Source organism: Oncorhynchus mykiss, chromosome 17 (genome assembly GCF_013265735.2).
Source record: "Oncorhynchus mykiss isolate Arlee chromosome 17, USDA_OmykA_1.1, whole genome shotgun sequence".
Lineage (NCBI taxonomy): Eukaryota > Metazoa > Chordata > Actinopteri > Salmoniformes > Salmonidae > Oncorhynchus > Oncorhynchus mykiss.
In genome coordinates this window covers 28,294,251-28,310,831 of record NC_048581.1, presented here as the reverse complement: position 1 = coordinate 28,310,831, position 16,581 = coordinate 28,294,251, and the positions used below count along the sequence as shown (strand labels likewise).

At 43.6% G+C, this 16,581-nt stretch overlaps 1 protein-coding gene across 18 annotated transcripts in view; it reads right to left on the bottom strand.

Moving 5' to 3' along the window:
• LOC110493606 (trafficking kinesin-binding protein 1) overlaps positions 1 to 16,581 on the bottom strand; it is a 40,089-nt gene that overhangs the window by 17,188 nt on the left and 6,320 nt on the right. For 17 of the 18 annotated variants that reach the window (XR_005036937.1, XR_005036936.1, XR_005036935.1 and 14 more), the window contains exons 3-4: positions 10,100 to 10,441; positions 9,618 to 9,809 (exon numbers count right to left, since the gene is read on the bottom strand). Coding sequence is in view for 15 of the 18 variants with exons in the window: in XM_036949601.1 (XP_036805496.1) it covers positions 9,618 to 9,809; positions 10,100 to 10,160 (253 nt within the window). In the remaining 3 variants the exon portion in view is untranslated. Of the gene's footprint in view, positions 1 to 9,617; positions 9,810 to 10,099; positions 10,442 to 13,540; positions 13,812 to 16,581 lie in introns of those variants that run through there. The other variant, XM_036949594.1, reaches the window with a different exon arrangement.

Below are 16,581 nucleotides of genomic sequence, written 5' to 3'. Positions count from 1 at the left end.
TGGCCAAATAGTTTTATGGGCGCCTACGGTTTCCGGGGAAACACAGTATGAGCAAAACAACACCATAAGCTCCATATCACTGATCAGATAAAGAGAGACTGAACCAGTGTAAAGTACACTATGAAGTGGTCACATAGCAAGCGTCGATCAACAACGACATATGAAGAGTGGAATCAGTCACGTTCTGCTCTTTGAAGTGGTCAGCCGTCCAGCGCAACGGCAAAACACAAAGGTTGCATCTGAAATGCCACCCTACTCCCTGTCTAGTGCCCTACTTTTGAACAGAGCCCGGGTCAAAAGTAGTGCACTACATAGGGAATAGGATGCCATTTCAGACGCACCCGGAGATAGGGGTTAGCTCCCTTTCAGGTGGGTCTATTTACTTACATGGGCATCCACCCATATCCCTGCCAGCTCTGTTAAGACTGTAAGCTGAACCGGTATTTCAAGCAACAGAGCCAGACACAAAAGGACTACTTACTAATACGTCTGTAACTGGAAGGAAGTTGAATCTTTAAAAAAAAAAGGGTGGCAGAGAAGGAGAGAGAGTCTTTGAGATGGAGAAAAACAAGCCAGGAGACAGAAGGTGCATGAAAGAAACCGGAAATAACAGAGAAAAGGGAGTAAGAGAAACATACTGAATTGTTATAAAAAGAGACAGCTAGGAGGGTAGAAAGTGAGAGAAGCAGTGAATGGGTCAACCCACAGATGGAACAGAGAGCAAAAACAGGAGCAAGGGAACAGATTTAGATCAGAAGAGGTGTGCACCAATGTAGATTGCCAGAAGAGGGACACCCAAATAAGAGCTTTACAGAAGTTTAGGGCACGTGCTGCGTGCTAAGAAGCTAATGTCAACACGGGATCAGGCATAAGACACAGCTGTGTGTCAGCTGACTGGCTGTGTACCTGTCTGTCCTGTGCTCTGCAAAGAAGACAGAGTGAAAGGAGGGTACAGCCTATCCTGCCTTATAAAGGAGTACGCCATGCAAACATATGGGATATTGCAACTCTGGCACGGACTGTACCCCCCAGCCCAAAGCAGCTTGAATGAAAGGAGGGTACAGCCTATCCTGCCTTATGGGGGATTATTCTCACTATCTTATTGGAATCTGGCAACCCTCGTATCCCTGGCACAGTACCCCCAGTTACGATTGACTTGAGTAAAGGAGAGTACAGTCTATCCTGTCTTACATGGGAACCAACATGGCAATGTACCCCTAGTCACGATCGGCTTGAGTGTAGGTTTGGGACAATACAAGTCTCCGATACTCGTTAGTATCTTGGCAAGGAAACAAAACACAAAGCGGATTTAACTTCTTTAGGGAAACAGTCCTAATGTTGAAAACAAACATCATATAATCACCAGGCTGTCCCATTGAGGTAAAAAAAACACAAAAAAAACAGGGGAGAACTGGCCAAAATGTTCAACCAATCTTAAATGTCCGTCTATATTTGAGACCATCGACTTGCTTTCACATTAATTAACCTCTTCAGGATGTCTCTCTAAAGAATTACACCAAAGGCGACAAATACACACTGTTTACACGGCAAACCCAATCTCTGAGCTTTCAACCTGTCACCATTCCGACACCTCTCTGGTCTAGACTATGCTCACAGACAGATCATTAAAATATACACTACTGATGGGTTGCTAAGACGACCAAGTCCTACACAGTGACGAGAGTACGGTCAGTGTCGCCGTGATGTCGGAAGAGCAGTCAGTGCTCGGGACCAAGCCCTTTGTAAAGGCTACTGTTAAAGTCGGTCCTGGACTGGAGGTGCAGAAGGAAACTGATTGTAGCCAACAGGCTAATCAGTTTAGTGGCATTTGGCATCTGTGGCCCCAAGCATCAGGGGAAGGGATGTGGCTAGAGGATTAGACACCTCCCCTAAAGTCACCAGAGGGAGGGGGGAGGAGCAGAGGGAGGGGGAAGGATCTTCTGTTAGCTCCTCTACTAAACAGACCATACATACGTGTACTACTGTACTGTATTGATAAATGGAGATTCTGATATAATAGTGTCCCGTTAACGTGATTATGACAGTGGAGTAGCATTGTAATAGTCAGTAGCGTGATGATGTTGAGTGTTGGATTTGGGTAAACTGAGTGTTTGTTGTGTTAGATTGAGGGATAAAGTATGCAGGAGTCCATGTACCAAATCAACTGTTTCTTCCTAGAATCAGACTATGATCTTGTGACTATGATCAATTTCACCCATATCTATCTCTAGCTCATATTTTAGCATTTACCTTTATAACATTACCCCATTAAAACGATCACAATATTGCTGAAAAAACATTTACAAATCTCATTGGATTTTTTTTTCCAAGTTTACGTAGGAGAGTCAAGCGAAAACACTTTGTTGAAAGGACAATTGAAACAGATATAATCTTTAGCCAGACCTTAACTCGGAATCTGCGTCAGACCTCAGATTTACAGTTCAAGATAAACTAGCAGGAGTTTACCATGGTCATTATATACGGTACTCCCTGTTGGCAACATGCTACCAACCAAGCCCTTTGGACCCATACCACCCCATCCAACCAAGAATTTTGTCACCACTATGTGTGATTCTATTATGAGGGTATTTTCAAGTGTGACTTAAAGACACCAGGATAAATTGGTCCAATATCAGATATATTATTGCAGGATAAATTGCTACATTCACAGTCTTCTCTTGTGGACACTACTAATGCTTACACTGTGTATTGAGATACAGTGTCTTGCGAAAGTATTCACCCCCCCTTGGAATTTTGGGGGTTTTGTATCATTTGAATTACACAACATGCCTACCAATTTGAAGATGCAACATATTTTTTATTGTGAAACAAACAAGAAATAAGACAAAAACAGAAAACTTGAGCGTCCATAACTATTCACCCCACCCCAAAGTCAATACTATGTAGAGACACCCTAGGCACATCTAACCCCTGGGATTTTGACCCATTATTCAAGGCAAAACTGCTCCAGCTCCTTCAAGTTGGATGGATTCCGCTGGTGTACATCAATCTTTAAGTTATACCACAGATTCTCAATTGGCTTGAGGTCTGGGCTTTGACTAGACTATTCCAAGACATTTAAACGTTTCCCCTTAAGCCACGTGAGTGTTGTTTTAGCAGTATGCTTAGGGTCATTGTCCTGCTGGAAGGTGAACCTCCATCCCAGTCTCAAATCTCTGGAAGACTGAAACAGGTTTCCATCAAGAATTTCCCTGTATTTAGCGCCATCCATCATTCCTTCAGTTCTGACCAGTTTCCCAGTCCCTGCCGATGAAAAACATCCCCACAGCATGATTCTTCCACCATCATGGTGTTCTCGGGGTGATGTGAGGTGTTGGGTGTGCGCTAAACATAGCGTTTTCCTTGATGACCAAAAGCTAAATTTTAGTCTCATCTGACCAGAGTACCTTCTTCCATATGTTTGGGGAGTCTCCCACATTCCTTTTGGCAAACACCAAACGTGTTTGCTTATTTTCTTTCTTTAAGCAATGGCTTTTTACTGGCCACTCTTCTGTAAAGCCCAGCTCTGTGGGGTGTATGCCTTAAAGTGGTCCTATGGACAGATACTCCCATCTTTGCAGCTCCTTCGGGGTTATCTTTGGTCTCTTTGTTGCCTCTCTGATTAATGCCCTCCTTGCATGGTCCGTGAGTTTTGGTGGGCGGCCCCCTCTTGGCAGGTTTGTTGTGGTGTCATATTCTTAAAAATTTTGAATAATGGATTTAATGGTGCTCCGTGGGATGTTCAAAGTTTCAGATATTTTTTATAACACAATCCTGATCTGTACTTTTCCACAACTTTGTCCCTGACCTGTTTGGAGAGCTCCTTGGTCTTCATAGTGCTGCTTGCTTGGTGGTGCCCCTTGCTTAGTGGTGTTGCAGACTCTGGGGCCTTTCAGAACAGGTGTATATATACTTAGATCATGTGACAGATCATGTGACACTTAGATTGCACACAGGTGGACTTTATTTAACTAATTCTGTGACTTCTGAAGGTAATTGGTTGCACTAGATATCATTTAGGGGCTTCATATTTAGTCAGCCACCAATTGTGCAAGTTCTCCCACTTAAAAATATGAGAGAGGCCTGTAATTTTCATCATAGGTACACGTCAACTATGACAGACAAAATGAGAGAGAAAAAATCCAGAAAATCACATTGTAGGATTTTTAATTAATTTATTTGCAAATTATGGTGGAAAATAAGTATTTGGTCACCTACAAACAAGCAAGATTTCTGGCTCTCACTGACCTGTAACTTCTTCTTTAAGAGGCTCCTCTGTCCTCCACTCGTTACTAGTTTTAATGGCACCTGTTTGAACTTGTTATCAGTATAAAAGACACCTGTCCACAACCTCAAACAGTCACACTCCAAACTCCACTATGGCCAAGAACAAAGAGCTGTCAAAGGACACCAGAAACAAAATTGTAGACCTGCACCAGGCTGGGAAGACTGAATCTGCAATAGGTAAGCAGCTTGGTTTGAAGAAATCAACTGTGGGAGCAATTATTAGGAAATGGAAGACATACAAGACCACTGATAATCTCCCTCGGTCTGGGGCTCCACGCAAGATCTCACCCTGTGGGGTCAAAATGATCACAAGAACAGTGAGCAAAAATCCCAGAACCACACGGGGGGGACCTAGTGACTGACCTGCAGAGAGCTGGGACCAAAGTAACTAAGCCTACCATCAGTAACACACTACGCCGCCAGGGACTCAAATCCTGCAGTGCCAGACGTGTCCCCCTGCTTAAGCCAGTACATGTCCAGGCCCGTCTGAAGTTTGCTAGAGAGCATTTGGATGATCCAGAAGAAGATTGTGAGAATGTCATATGGTCAGATGAAACCAAAATATAACTTTTTGGTAAAAACTCAATTCGTCGTGTTTGGAGGACAAAGAATGCTGAGTTGCATCCAAAGAACACCATACCTACTGTGACGCATGGGGGTGGAAACATCATGCTTTGGGGCTGTTTTTCTGCAAAGGGACCAGGACGACTGATCCGTGTAAAGGAAAGAATGAATGGGGCCATGTATCGTGAGATTTTGAGTGAAAACCTCCTTCCACCAGCAAGGGCATTGAAGATGAAACGTGGCTGGGTCTTTCAGAATGACAATGATCCCAAACACACCACCCGGGCAACGAAGGAGTGGCTTCGTAAGAAGCATTTCAACCCCATAGAAAATCTTTGGAGGGAGATGAAAGTCTGTGTTGCCCAGCAACAGCCCCAAAACATCACTGCTCTAGAGGAGATCTGCATGGAGGAATGGGCCAAAATACCAGCAACAGTGTGTGAAAACCTTGTGAAGACTTACAGAAAACGTTTGACCTCTGTCATTGCCAACAAAGGGTATATAACAAAGTATTGAGATAAACTTTTGTTATTGACCAAATACTTATTTTCCACCATAATTTGCAAATAAATTCATAAAAAATCCTACAATGTGATTTTCTGGATATTTTTTCTCTCCTTTTGTCTGTCATAGTTGAAGTGTACCTATGATGAAAATTACAGGCCTCTCTCATCTTTTTAAGTGGGAGAACTTGCACAATTAGTGGCTGACTAAATAATTTTTTGCCCCACTGTATGCAGGCACCACTTTTCCGTGGGTTTTTTTATTTTTTGAAACAAGTAATTTTTTTCATTTCACTTCACCAATTTGGACTATTTTATGTATGTTCATTACATGAAATCCAAATAAAAATCAATTTAAATTATAGGTTGTAATGAAACAAAATAGGAAAAACGCCAAGGGGGTGAATACTTCTGCAAGGCAATGTATCTTATTTCTTCCAATTGTATTTGTCTTACAGGCAAGGAGTCAAGACCACAAGCTCTTTAGATCCACACCATATGGATGACCTGATAATGGCAAAGGAGAGAGAGATTATCCTATCAATGTTATACTATAAAGTCCAGTGATTAAAGGATGTGTGTAATCTGTGAAAAAGTTTCCATTGACCAATTACAAAGCATATGTGAGGGGTCAAGTCACAGTAGGACTTTAAGATGGAATAGCTGTAGGCTAAAACATTGCCTATAAAACACTATGGGCTGTTCAATTCCGTTCCTGGAGGGCCGAAACATTAGTTTTTTTGTTTCTACTTAGTAGTTAATTGCACTCACCTGGTGCCCCAGGTCTGAATTAGTCCCTAATTGGAAAGAGAGGACGCAAAACAGAAGTGTTTCGGCCCTCCAGGACCGGAATTGAATAGCCCTGCGACATTCAGTACATATTCAACTGAGGAATAAGTCATGTATGTATTGTATCTTACCAGGTTAGGACACTAGATAGTGGAGAGCATGTTCTCAACCCTGAAATATAAGACACGCCTCCACAGCGGTACATGCAATAGCTTTGGGAGTCGGTAGCCCTGGTCCTGAATGCCGCAGGTACAGTACACCAAGTTGTGTATGTTTAAGCATCAGTTCCCGTAAGGGCTGAAAGTAGAACTCATTTCTTCCCGGTGCGGGACCTCCTATATGTGCATCCATTTGAGTGTGTCCCCAAAAAATGTATGGGCCTAAAACATAGAATTAAATATAGAATCCCAATCCATTTAATATGATCTCTGTGGGCCTAGTCATAAAGATTTGTAATTTTACTTGAAAAATGTATGACCTTTTATTGTGGCATAAACACAACCAGTCATGATGTTTTGATCTGATTGTCAAACAATGACTTCAAAGCTGGGGGCTTATTTATTTTTTATGAGGCATACAAAGTATACAGTATGTTATGGTGTCGGTGTCGGGTGCATTTTCCTGGCATGGTTTAGATCCACTTGTAGAATCTATGCAGAGGCACATTGAAGCTGTTCTGGCAACTTGTGGTGGCCCAAACCATTTTAAGATACTTTATGTTGGTGTTTCATTTATTTTGGCAGTTAGATGTATGGCTTGTGATCAAATTTAATCCACAGTTATTGTTTAGAAACTATTGATCCTCTTTGGCTAAATTATGCTCTCTGTTGTATTTTGAACATTGAGAGTTGTCTCCTGTGGTTGGATAAAATAAATAATAATAATACAATTTGTTTTACCTCTTGGGCTTCCAAAGGGCTTGGGCCCAGCCTCTGACTCACACAATTGAATTGATTTATTATGCAATTATTATTATTTTTAAGTTTATTAAATCAGTCCCCAGTTACCCACGTGGGCCCCCTACCTCCTCCCCCCATCTGACGATTAACAGGGCAGCAGGAGCAGGCTGTGTACACTCATTGACAGCGGGCTTCTGAGTCCTCCTGTGGTTGGCGGTTGCAGTAAAAAGAAAGATGGAGTGCATTCGGAAAGTATTCAGACCCTCAACTTTTTCCACATATTATTACGTTACAAACTCTTTTCTGCAGAAGAGAAGCTCTCAAGCTCTCAGGTTGGATGGGGAGTGTCGCTGCACAGCTATTTTCATGTCTCTCCAGAGATGTTCGATCGAGTTCAAGACCCGGGCTCTGGCTGGGCCACTCAAGGACATTCAGAGACTTGTCCCAAAGCCACTCCTGCGTTGTCTTGGCTGTGTGCTTAGGGTCGTTGTCTTGTTGGAAGGTGAACCTTCGCCCCGGTCAGGTCCTGAGCGCTCTGGAGCAGGTTTTCATCTCTGTGCTTTGCTCCGTTCCTCTTTCCTGACTAGTCTCCCAGTCCCTGCCTCTGAAAAACATTCCCACAGCATGATGCTGCCACCACCATGCTTCACCGTAGGGATGGTGTCAGGTTTCCTCCAGACAAGACGCTTGGCATTCAGGACAAAGAGTTCAATCTTGGTTTCATCAGACCAGAGAATCTTGTTTCTCTCATGGTCCGAGAGTCTTAGGTGCCTTTTGGCAAACTCCAAGTGGACTGTTGTGTGCCTTTTACTGAGGACTGGCTTCCATCTGGCCTGATTGTTGGACTACTGCAGAGATGGTTGTCTTTCCATAAGGTTCTCCCATCTCTACAGAGGAACTCTGGAGCTCTGTCAGAGTGACCATCGGGTTCTTGGTCAGTTCCCTTGGATAAAATAAATAATAATAATACAATTTTGATTTGCCTCTTGGGCTTCCAACGGGCTTGGGCCCAGCCCCTGACTCACACAATTGACCAGTAACATTGATTTATTATGCATTTAAAAACGTTTAAAAAAAAGTTTATTAATCAGTTAACCAATCAAGACAGAGCTCCCCAGTTACCCATGTGGGCCCCTTACCTCCTTCTCCTCCCCACCATCTGACGATTAACAGGGCAGCAGGAGCAGGCTGTGTGCACTCATTGACAGCAGGCTTCTGAGTCCTCCTGTGGTTGAGGAAAACATTCCCTGACCAAGGCCCTTCTCCCCAATTGCTCAGTTTTGCCAGGCGGCCAGCTGTAGGAAGAGTCTTGGTGGTTGCAAACATCATCCATCGAAGAATGATGTTCTTAGTGACCTTTAATGCTGCAGACATTTTTTGGTACCCTTCACCAGATATGTGCCTTGACACAATCCTGTCTACGGGCAATTTCTACGACCTCATAGCTTGATTTTTGCTCTGACATGAACTGTCAACTGTGAGACCTTATATAGACAGGTGTGTGCCTTTCCAAATCATGGCCAATCCATTGAATTGACCCCAGGTGGACTCCAATCAAGTTGAAGGAACATCTCAAAGATGATCAATGGAAACAGGATGCACATGAGCTCAATTTTGAGTCTCATAGCAAAGGGTCTGAATACTTTTGTAAATAAGGTATTTATGTTTATGTTTTATAAATTTGCAAAACTTTCTACAACCTGTTTTTGCTTCGTCATTATGGGATATTGTGTGTAGATTGATGAGGAAAACATTTTTTAAATCAATTTTAGAATAAGGCTGTAACGTAACAACATTTCAAAAAAGGGAAGGGGTCTGAATACTTTCTGAATGCACCGTATATTTATTTTTTTGAAACACATTTTTTAAAATATTTTTTTGCTACCTCTTGGGCCCCCCACAGTCCTAGGCCCAGGGGCATCAGTCCCTGTAAACCCCTGCATTAATCCAGCCCTGCTTCAAAGGGCTGTTTTACTAGACTACCTGTGCATGTTCAGCCACTGGCAACATATTTCCAGCCTCCAAACAGTGGTGAATTGAAAGAGACATCTGTTACACAAAACACCAAAAAGTATTATGACATTTGGCGATTGTCAAAAGGGCCCGAATGAAAGTGTCCACTGCTGTCCAAGTACGTCTCGGTGTCAGCCACTCATCTCTGCCTTGGCAAAATGTCTGTGTTTTCGTCAAAACACATCGCAATTTGGAGCGTAGGCTATACCAGACATTTTCAAGTTCATCTGCGAATTGTTCTTGCCTCTGATATGCAACAATGATAAATAATGGTGTAATATAGGAGAGACAGGGGGACCTGATCCTAGATCAGCACTCCTACTCTAAAACCCTTTATGAATACGAGCTCCAATTTAGATCTAGGAGACCAGGTAGGTGCTTTCACTCAAGCCAGCTGCACCATATGAGTCAACTCATCATTGGATTTAAGTGGTTGATTCCCTCCAAGCTAAGTTGGTGAAGTGATTAACTAGTAAAACAGGTGCGGTACATTTGGCACTCCAGTACCAGAGTTGCCTTCTCCTGTGTTAGATGCCTAGCGTGGACAGAGTGGTGAACTTACAGAAGTACTTGAGTGTCTCTTCTATCTGGTCGTGTGTGAGTCCCAGGGCAACCTCCGGGGGCAGCAGAGGAGTGTGGAGCCAGTCGTCGTGGTCGTAGCCAAACATGCAGTCTGCCCGCAGAGTGTAGTTAGGCAGTCCCTCAGACAGCAGGCTCACTATCTCCACCTCACTATCGCCACCTGAACAAAGTTCTGACAGTAGGGAGGGAGGGAGGGAGGGAGGTGTATGAGGGTGTGACAAGGGAGATATGGAAGAACAAAGAGACAGCATTCATCCCATTGGATTGAGCGTTCTGAAATCTCCAAGTCTCTGCTGCCCCCCTGAGGCACTGACTGGATGGAGTTCCCATCTAATGTCCCCTGCAATAGTTCTAAGAGACACATCTTCCCACTAGCTTCTAACAAGTGCTGTCCAACATGAAAGTGAACCCCTTCTCCAATTCCCTACAACCCATCTGCTGCATTCATTTACTGTGACCTACCAGTGAGGGTGGACACATCATGGCTTCCCCTATCCACTCTTTCCAGGAGGTCGCACTCCATATTAAGGTCCTCATAAAGGGGCAGGGTCTCCTCATCGAGGCCCCCGGACGCCTCCCCCCTATAAAGGGAGAGGGTCAACAGGGGGTCCAGTGGGGAGTGTGCGGGCCAGAAGAAGAGATGAGGAGGAGATGGAGAGGGATGAGGGTGGGACAGCTTGACTGGGGCCGGGGTGTTCAGGGTGAGGGTGGAGGACTCAGGGTTGGTCTCTGTGAGTGACTGAGGCCCCCTGGTGGATCAGGGAGAAACAGCAGGCTGATCGCACATCTGGTACCAGGGCTGGTCTTAGAGAGGAAGAGACAAAAAATATATATAGTGTTGCTAGGTTTCCATCCAATTGGCGACAGATTTTCATGCAAATATTCTAAAAATCTGCATAAAAACACTATGCGCATTTTCCCACCAGAGATGCGTTTCCATCAAATTGACTTGTTGCAGATGAAAGGTGTGTGATGACGTAATGCACATCAAAATACATTTTGCTGTTAAGTTCCCATGTACTGAATAAAAAATAATGGGTTTCCATCGCATTTTCAACTACATTGACGGGTTTATCACAACAACAAAAAATTGCGTGACATAGCGCATGTGCCAACTCTGGTATTGGCACCTGCTCTCCAGCCAACAGCGTAGATACAGTAGGCTACTGTATCTACGACAAAAGTGCAAGATTCTTTTTTATTTGTCAAACGGCAGTCAAGCATTGATGTCTCATTCTGGTGACATGGTCCTTTGGGTATTTCTTGGAAAGGAGCATCAAGCTCATCACCTTGCACTTTCACCACCCTGTGAAGTTCATCCTAATGTATTTAAATCTGTAGCCTAATAAACTCCATGTGTGACTCCAAGTTACCTTTGACATTATGATTATTATATTCATATTTGCATAAAAAGAGCTTCCAATGACATTTTACGCATAATTCATTTTGCAGACACAAAAAGATCCCACCTAGTCTAGTTTATTTTTGGAAAGTTTTACTGAAACATTTTCTGTTTCCATCAGTCTTGTCATTTCAATGTTTTGATCTGACATGTACTTTACTCGCATAAAAAGGTTGGATGGAAACCTGGTTAGAAAGATGAATTCAAACCGACCATCTTTAATTCACCAACATCATAGTCTTTTACGTTTTAGTGCGGAACGGCATAACATTAAATGCTGTTTGACGTTTGAACATGGGAGTGCCATCAAATACGAAACGTATCAAGAAAACCCTCATCCCTTTACTGAAATGTATTTCACCAGTTTTTCCAGGCGAGACACCGAGATGATGCTCTCGTTTTCTATAACAGCCTGGTGAAAAGACATACAGATTTCGGTCACTTTTAAGGACCAGTTGAAAATAAAATTACTTCAGACACTTGAATCACGAATTTACAAGCATCTTAATCTTATTAAAGCCATGTACAGTGCCATGTATGCTCCAATTGTCTCACTAGGCTTGGCCTTTCCCCCAGACTTCTCAGGGTCAGAAAGCTAGAGTTACCCTAGCTACACACAGATCACGTTACAACCGGAGCACAACACACCACCTTATGACATTTAAACCAACACAGTTACTAAACAAATCTTGACGAGGCACAATAAATAGTGCTGTACATTCCAACTGGGACTGCGTGCTAAGGCTAGCTGTAACCTGTATTATAGTATTAGGAGTAAAATGCTAATTCATACCGTTTACAAAAGCAAAGAGAAACATGAGTGTCCCTCTTTGTAAGGCATATCAAGGACATTCTAACAATGTCCTAATTGTCACATCCAGTTTTATTGTCATATTGTGGTTGTTAGTGTTTGGATACATCAGACATAGGCAATATCAAGGTCAGTGGTAAAGGACAGTGGATATCATACAATACATTAGCTATGCATTGCAGTCTGAGTCGAGGACATATTATATGAGGACTATTTGGTTAACAAAGCACTGACCGTGCATGTGGGTAGACAAAACATGTGACACACGCATGCACGCGCACGCACACGCACGCACATGCACGACGGTAGCCTAGTGGTTACAGTGTTGGACTAGTAACCGAAAGGTTGCAAGATCGAATCCCTGAGCTGACAAGGTACAAATCTGTCGTTCCCCTGAACAAGGCAGTTAAACCACTGTTCCTAGGCCGTCATTGAAAATAAGAATTTCTTATTAACTGACTTGCCTACTTAAATAAAGGTTACATTTAAAAATATATATTAACTCAGCTGTGTGCAGCTCGCCACACACCCACTCAAGAGACAGATGAGAATGACAATCTCTCCTCCTCCTTCCTCCCCCTCTCCAACCTCCTTAATTAACTGAGTGTATTGCTCAGGTCACTCCTGCCACATCCATCCATCCACTCCCTCCACGTACAGCCGTCAGAGGGAGCAGCAGGGTCGTATACATACAGCAGGGTCATACACATACTCTAGGTCTGGCTTTTACTGTATCCACCCCCACCACCAGGATGCTTAATGTCTGGTAGTCCTGTAGCATGTCGTGTCTATTGACAAGAATGATAAGTAGTACTTTTCACTTTTCACTAGACTGTTTTCACTAGAATGCTAAATAAGGGTGCATGGATGCAATCCAAAATATCATGTTATTATACAATTATAAAATGTCTTATTCCCACGTCTTAAATGACAAATTAAAAGATGGAGGGGAATCAATTGGCATTTGGTACTGGCACTCAACTAACCTGCAGCACACAGTCTCACACACAAAACAAATGGAGCATGCCCATCCGTGCGTACACACACACACACACACACAAACAAACAAATGACATGTCATATCTTTATCTGTCATATTTACATGCTGCCAAGGCCAAGTTGGCAGGCATTGTATTGTGGGTCTATTAACTACCCAGCCAATCGCAGCCTTGTATCCCATTTAGAGGGGGCCACCAGTGAGTATGGTTATTGGCCATCTCCCCGTCTCTTTCTGTGTGGTTGTCGTTGGGCCAGGCAGAATGCCAAGGGAAAGACCCTGTTACGCTGCCCAGTGTGCCCACTGTACAACCCTGGGCTCCACTAGGCCCTCGTTCCGAGGTCTGCCAGCAAATTAACAGTCCAGAGAATCCACAGGAACTGTGAGAAAACAATTGTCCAGTTCCCTAGACAAACTCACAGTGGGGTGCGGAAGACTGGGCCACTAACAAAGCCAAAAACGTCTGATCTCTGAGGATGTGTTCAGTACAGTATATCCATAAGGATATAATCAAACACACAGGCTATTGTTTTTGTGTAGCCTACACAAGTTACTCTTGAGAAATGTGGAATGAACAGCAATATGCACAGCAGTGTGCTACGTGGTTTAACTCAAACAAGGAAAGTTACTTCAATCTGAATGTCAAGGATCGCAAACGGCTTTCCTAACGTAAATGAGAAGTTAAAACGTTACCTTAAATTGTTATAGTTGCATAGGGCCGTTCATCCAAGATGAGCAGCGCCAAAGGTGAAGGAATAATAAGGAGACTTTTCAGAGGGAACTTCAATAAGCCACGTATAAAAGTGTAACTCTGACTCTAATAATGGATGTCCTTCTGAGTCCGACTGACCTTCCAGAGGACTCGCGTTGAACTCGTAGAGGCCGGTTGGAAGAGCCCGTCTTTGGTGCTCTTTGACCGTTCAGAAGGGGTGTGTCCGTGTGTGGAGTCACACACGAACGAGAGAGGAAGGAAGGGCAGACGAGGGTGTTACAGAAAGAAGCGAGGGAGGGAGGGGTAGAAAATAGACAGATAGTGACGGTTGAGGAGGGAGGAGGGACACTTGCAGGGTACAGTACTTAGGAAAGTGGGAAGGGAAGGGGTAGGAAAGAGGGCGCAAACTGAGACGGCGAGAGGGGGCACAGGAGGGAGGAGAGGGGCCCTTGAGAGAAGGGTACTTAGGAAAGAGGAAAGAAAGGGATGAATGGGTTTAGCCTGTCACCACCAGATTGAATAACAAATCAGAATTTGCAAACCGGCTGAGAGGGAGAAGCTTGTCAAATGCAAATCTCGCCTCTAATTGGCTGAGAGGGCCAAGGACTCTGGACCCATGGTCGCCCGGGCGACAGTTCGGTCATGTGACGAAGCCCGTAGGGATTTTATTCAAATGGTAAGTACGTAATTATTCAACTTCAAGGTAGAAGCTTTTACACAAACCAGAGAAAGGCTCTGTACTAAAACGGGGCAAGATTTACAAGACCTTTTGCACTAGAGTGAAATCTGCACCTTTTCCCCCAGAGGGAACAGGAAAAGCTAGAACAATCAAAGTCAAACCATTTAAGACTTCCACATAACAACAAGAGGAAAGTACACCTCTGAGATCGCTTTAGTAAATCTAAGCCAGATCACCGCCCCACACAAGCTAATATACAATGCATCAGTGATGAAACTTGTTTTCTGAACCCAGACAGGGCTTCCATCCAAGAACGTCAACGTTCTTTCACTGAGGGTGTAACTGACCCCATAACTGGCCTCATTTACATCAAGCAGTGCCACACAGTCCATTACTGTGGTGGCCAGGGAGGGCAGTGTGGGCACTATGGGATAATGAGATCAGATTGATAGGTAAGTAGATAAACTAGTGCTTGAACGATACCCACCATTTCATTATTTAACACTGCCATGAGATAGTAGCGTATATAGTCTCTCCTGATAGGCTGAAGGGCCAGCATGCACATGAAATGTAGTTCTGGGTGACGAGATTAGAGCCTTTCTAATGATTGTGGTTCAGGCTAATTATACTGGCCTCATTTTGGAGTGATGCTCCCGTATGGCCGTGTCTAGACTTGACAGTTAATGCAGTTTTTGTATTCGGACTATGGAGTTCTGATCATGGAATTCCGAACACATCATGCATCTACACTAAAATGTGTCCACCATGTCCACATTGTGTCCGGATTCCCTTTTCCCGCACTAGATTAAAATGCCAGACTGCATTCTGCAAATGGTAGGATAGGCTAAATATGATAACACAACAACTAGCAAAACTAAAGGGATTACAAACAGAAAATGTGTTTTTCTAACTATTAACTAGCCGGCTAGCATTTGAGAACAGCAAACATGCTCCTCACACACTAGGAACATATTTCCTCCAGTGTTATAATGAAAAAGGTGCCTCAGTACCAAAACACACGTTTTCTGGAGACTTATGGGCGGAGTGCTGATGACGTCACCCACTGTGTACGCTTTAGGTAGCCTGATTGCATCCAGACTGAGGAGAAACCCGCCCACAATGCATCCCAGACCACAGTGCGACTTTTATGCATCTAGACCCGATCTTCGTATTCTGATAGCAGAAACCGCATGTAAGTGTCAAAGTGTAGACATCGCAATAGAGGTGCCCCCCAAAATAGAACAGGTAACATTAGTTCCTACTAGGTAGGCCTTCAAACTAAAATTGCGGGAAAGACAACAAAAACCCACCAAACCTCTGAGAAAAGACAATAATTAGTCAACACACTATACTAATAAAAAGCAGAAAATGAACTATTAAAATAGTCGACGGCCTATGATCCAGAAGGAGTAACAGGCCTGAGTAAGTAAGTAAATACTATACACATCTCTGGAGCCAAGCAGCCAGACAACATGGGTTGAGGAGGGTGAGGAGTATGCAGAGACATTTCAAACAGCTGAACTGATGAGATGACCTTAGCCACTGTCTCATGGTCAGAAATAAGCTGCTGTGTTGTATCAGTTGAGTATCTAGAGACAGTGTTCACTCCCCAAACAATAAACATTGCCTACGAGACCTTCTGCACGCTTACCATGGCTGAACTGCCTTCACTACAAAACCTGATTCATCAAGTCACAAGGCAATTACGACTAAATTATATCTCAATTTAAAAAAGGTGGACTCGGCGAAATGACGTCGCCACGAGCAGCACCGCAGATATTGAGATAAGTGAGATGCAAGACTTCGCTCTCACACAGTATCTGCACGGGTTCGCATCATGCTGTTAAAGCGTGGTAGATGGGGCACCAAAACAGCCTCACACTTCAACGCTCTCAGTCGTTGCGGAAATTGGCCCACTGTGCTGTTTACTTTCTGCATCGACATCATATCGCTGAGCCTACCTTTAAAGTAAACAAAGTTTTCTGATTCCAATACAAAAAAAATGTTTAACACAATCTCTTTTTTGAAGACAAACTGACACACACCATCCCATCCAACAGATGACACCACATCGATCACACCCTGTCTACATAGGTATTCTAACAGACGCTTAGCGCTCACTCCTATAAAGCAACGTCCCCCCAAACTAGAGGTCGATCGATTAAAAATCGGCACGGCCGATTAATTAGGCCCGATTTCAAGTTCATAACAATCGGTAATCAGGATTTTTGGACGCTGATTATGGCCGATTACATTGCAATCCACGAGGAGACTGCGTGGCAGGCTGACCACCTGTTACGCGAGTGCAGCAAGGAGCCAAGGTAAGTTGCTAGCAAGCTTTAA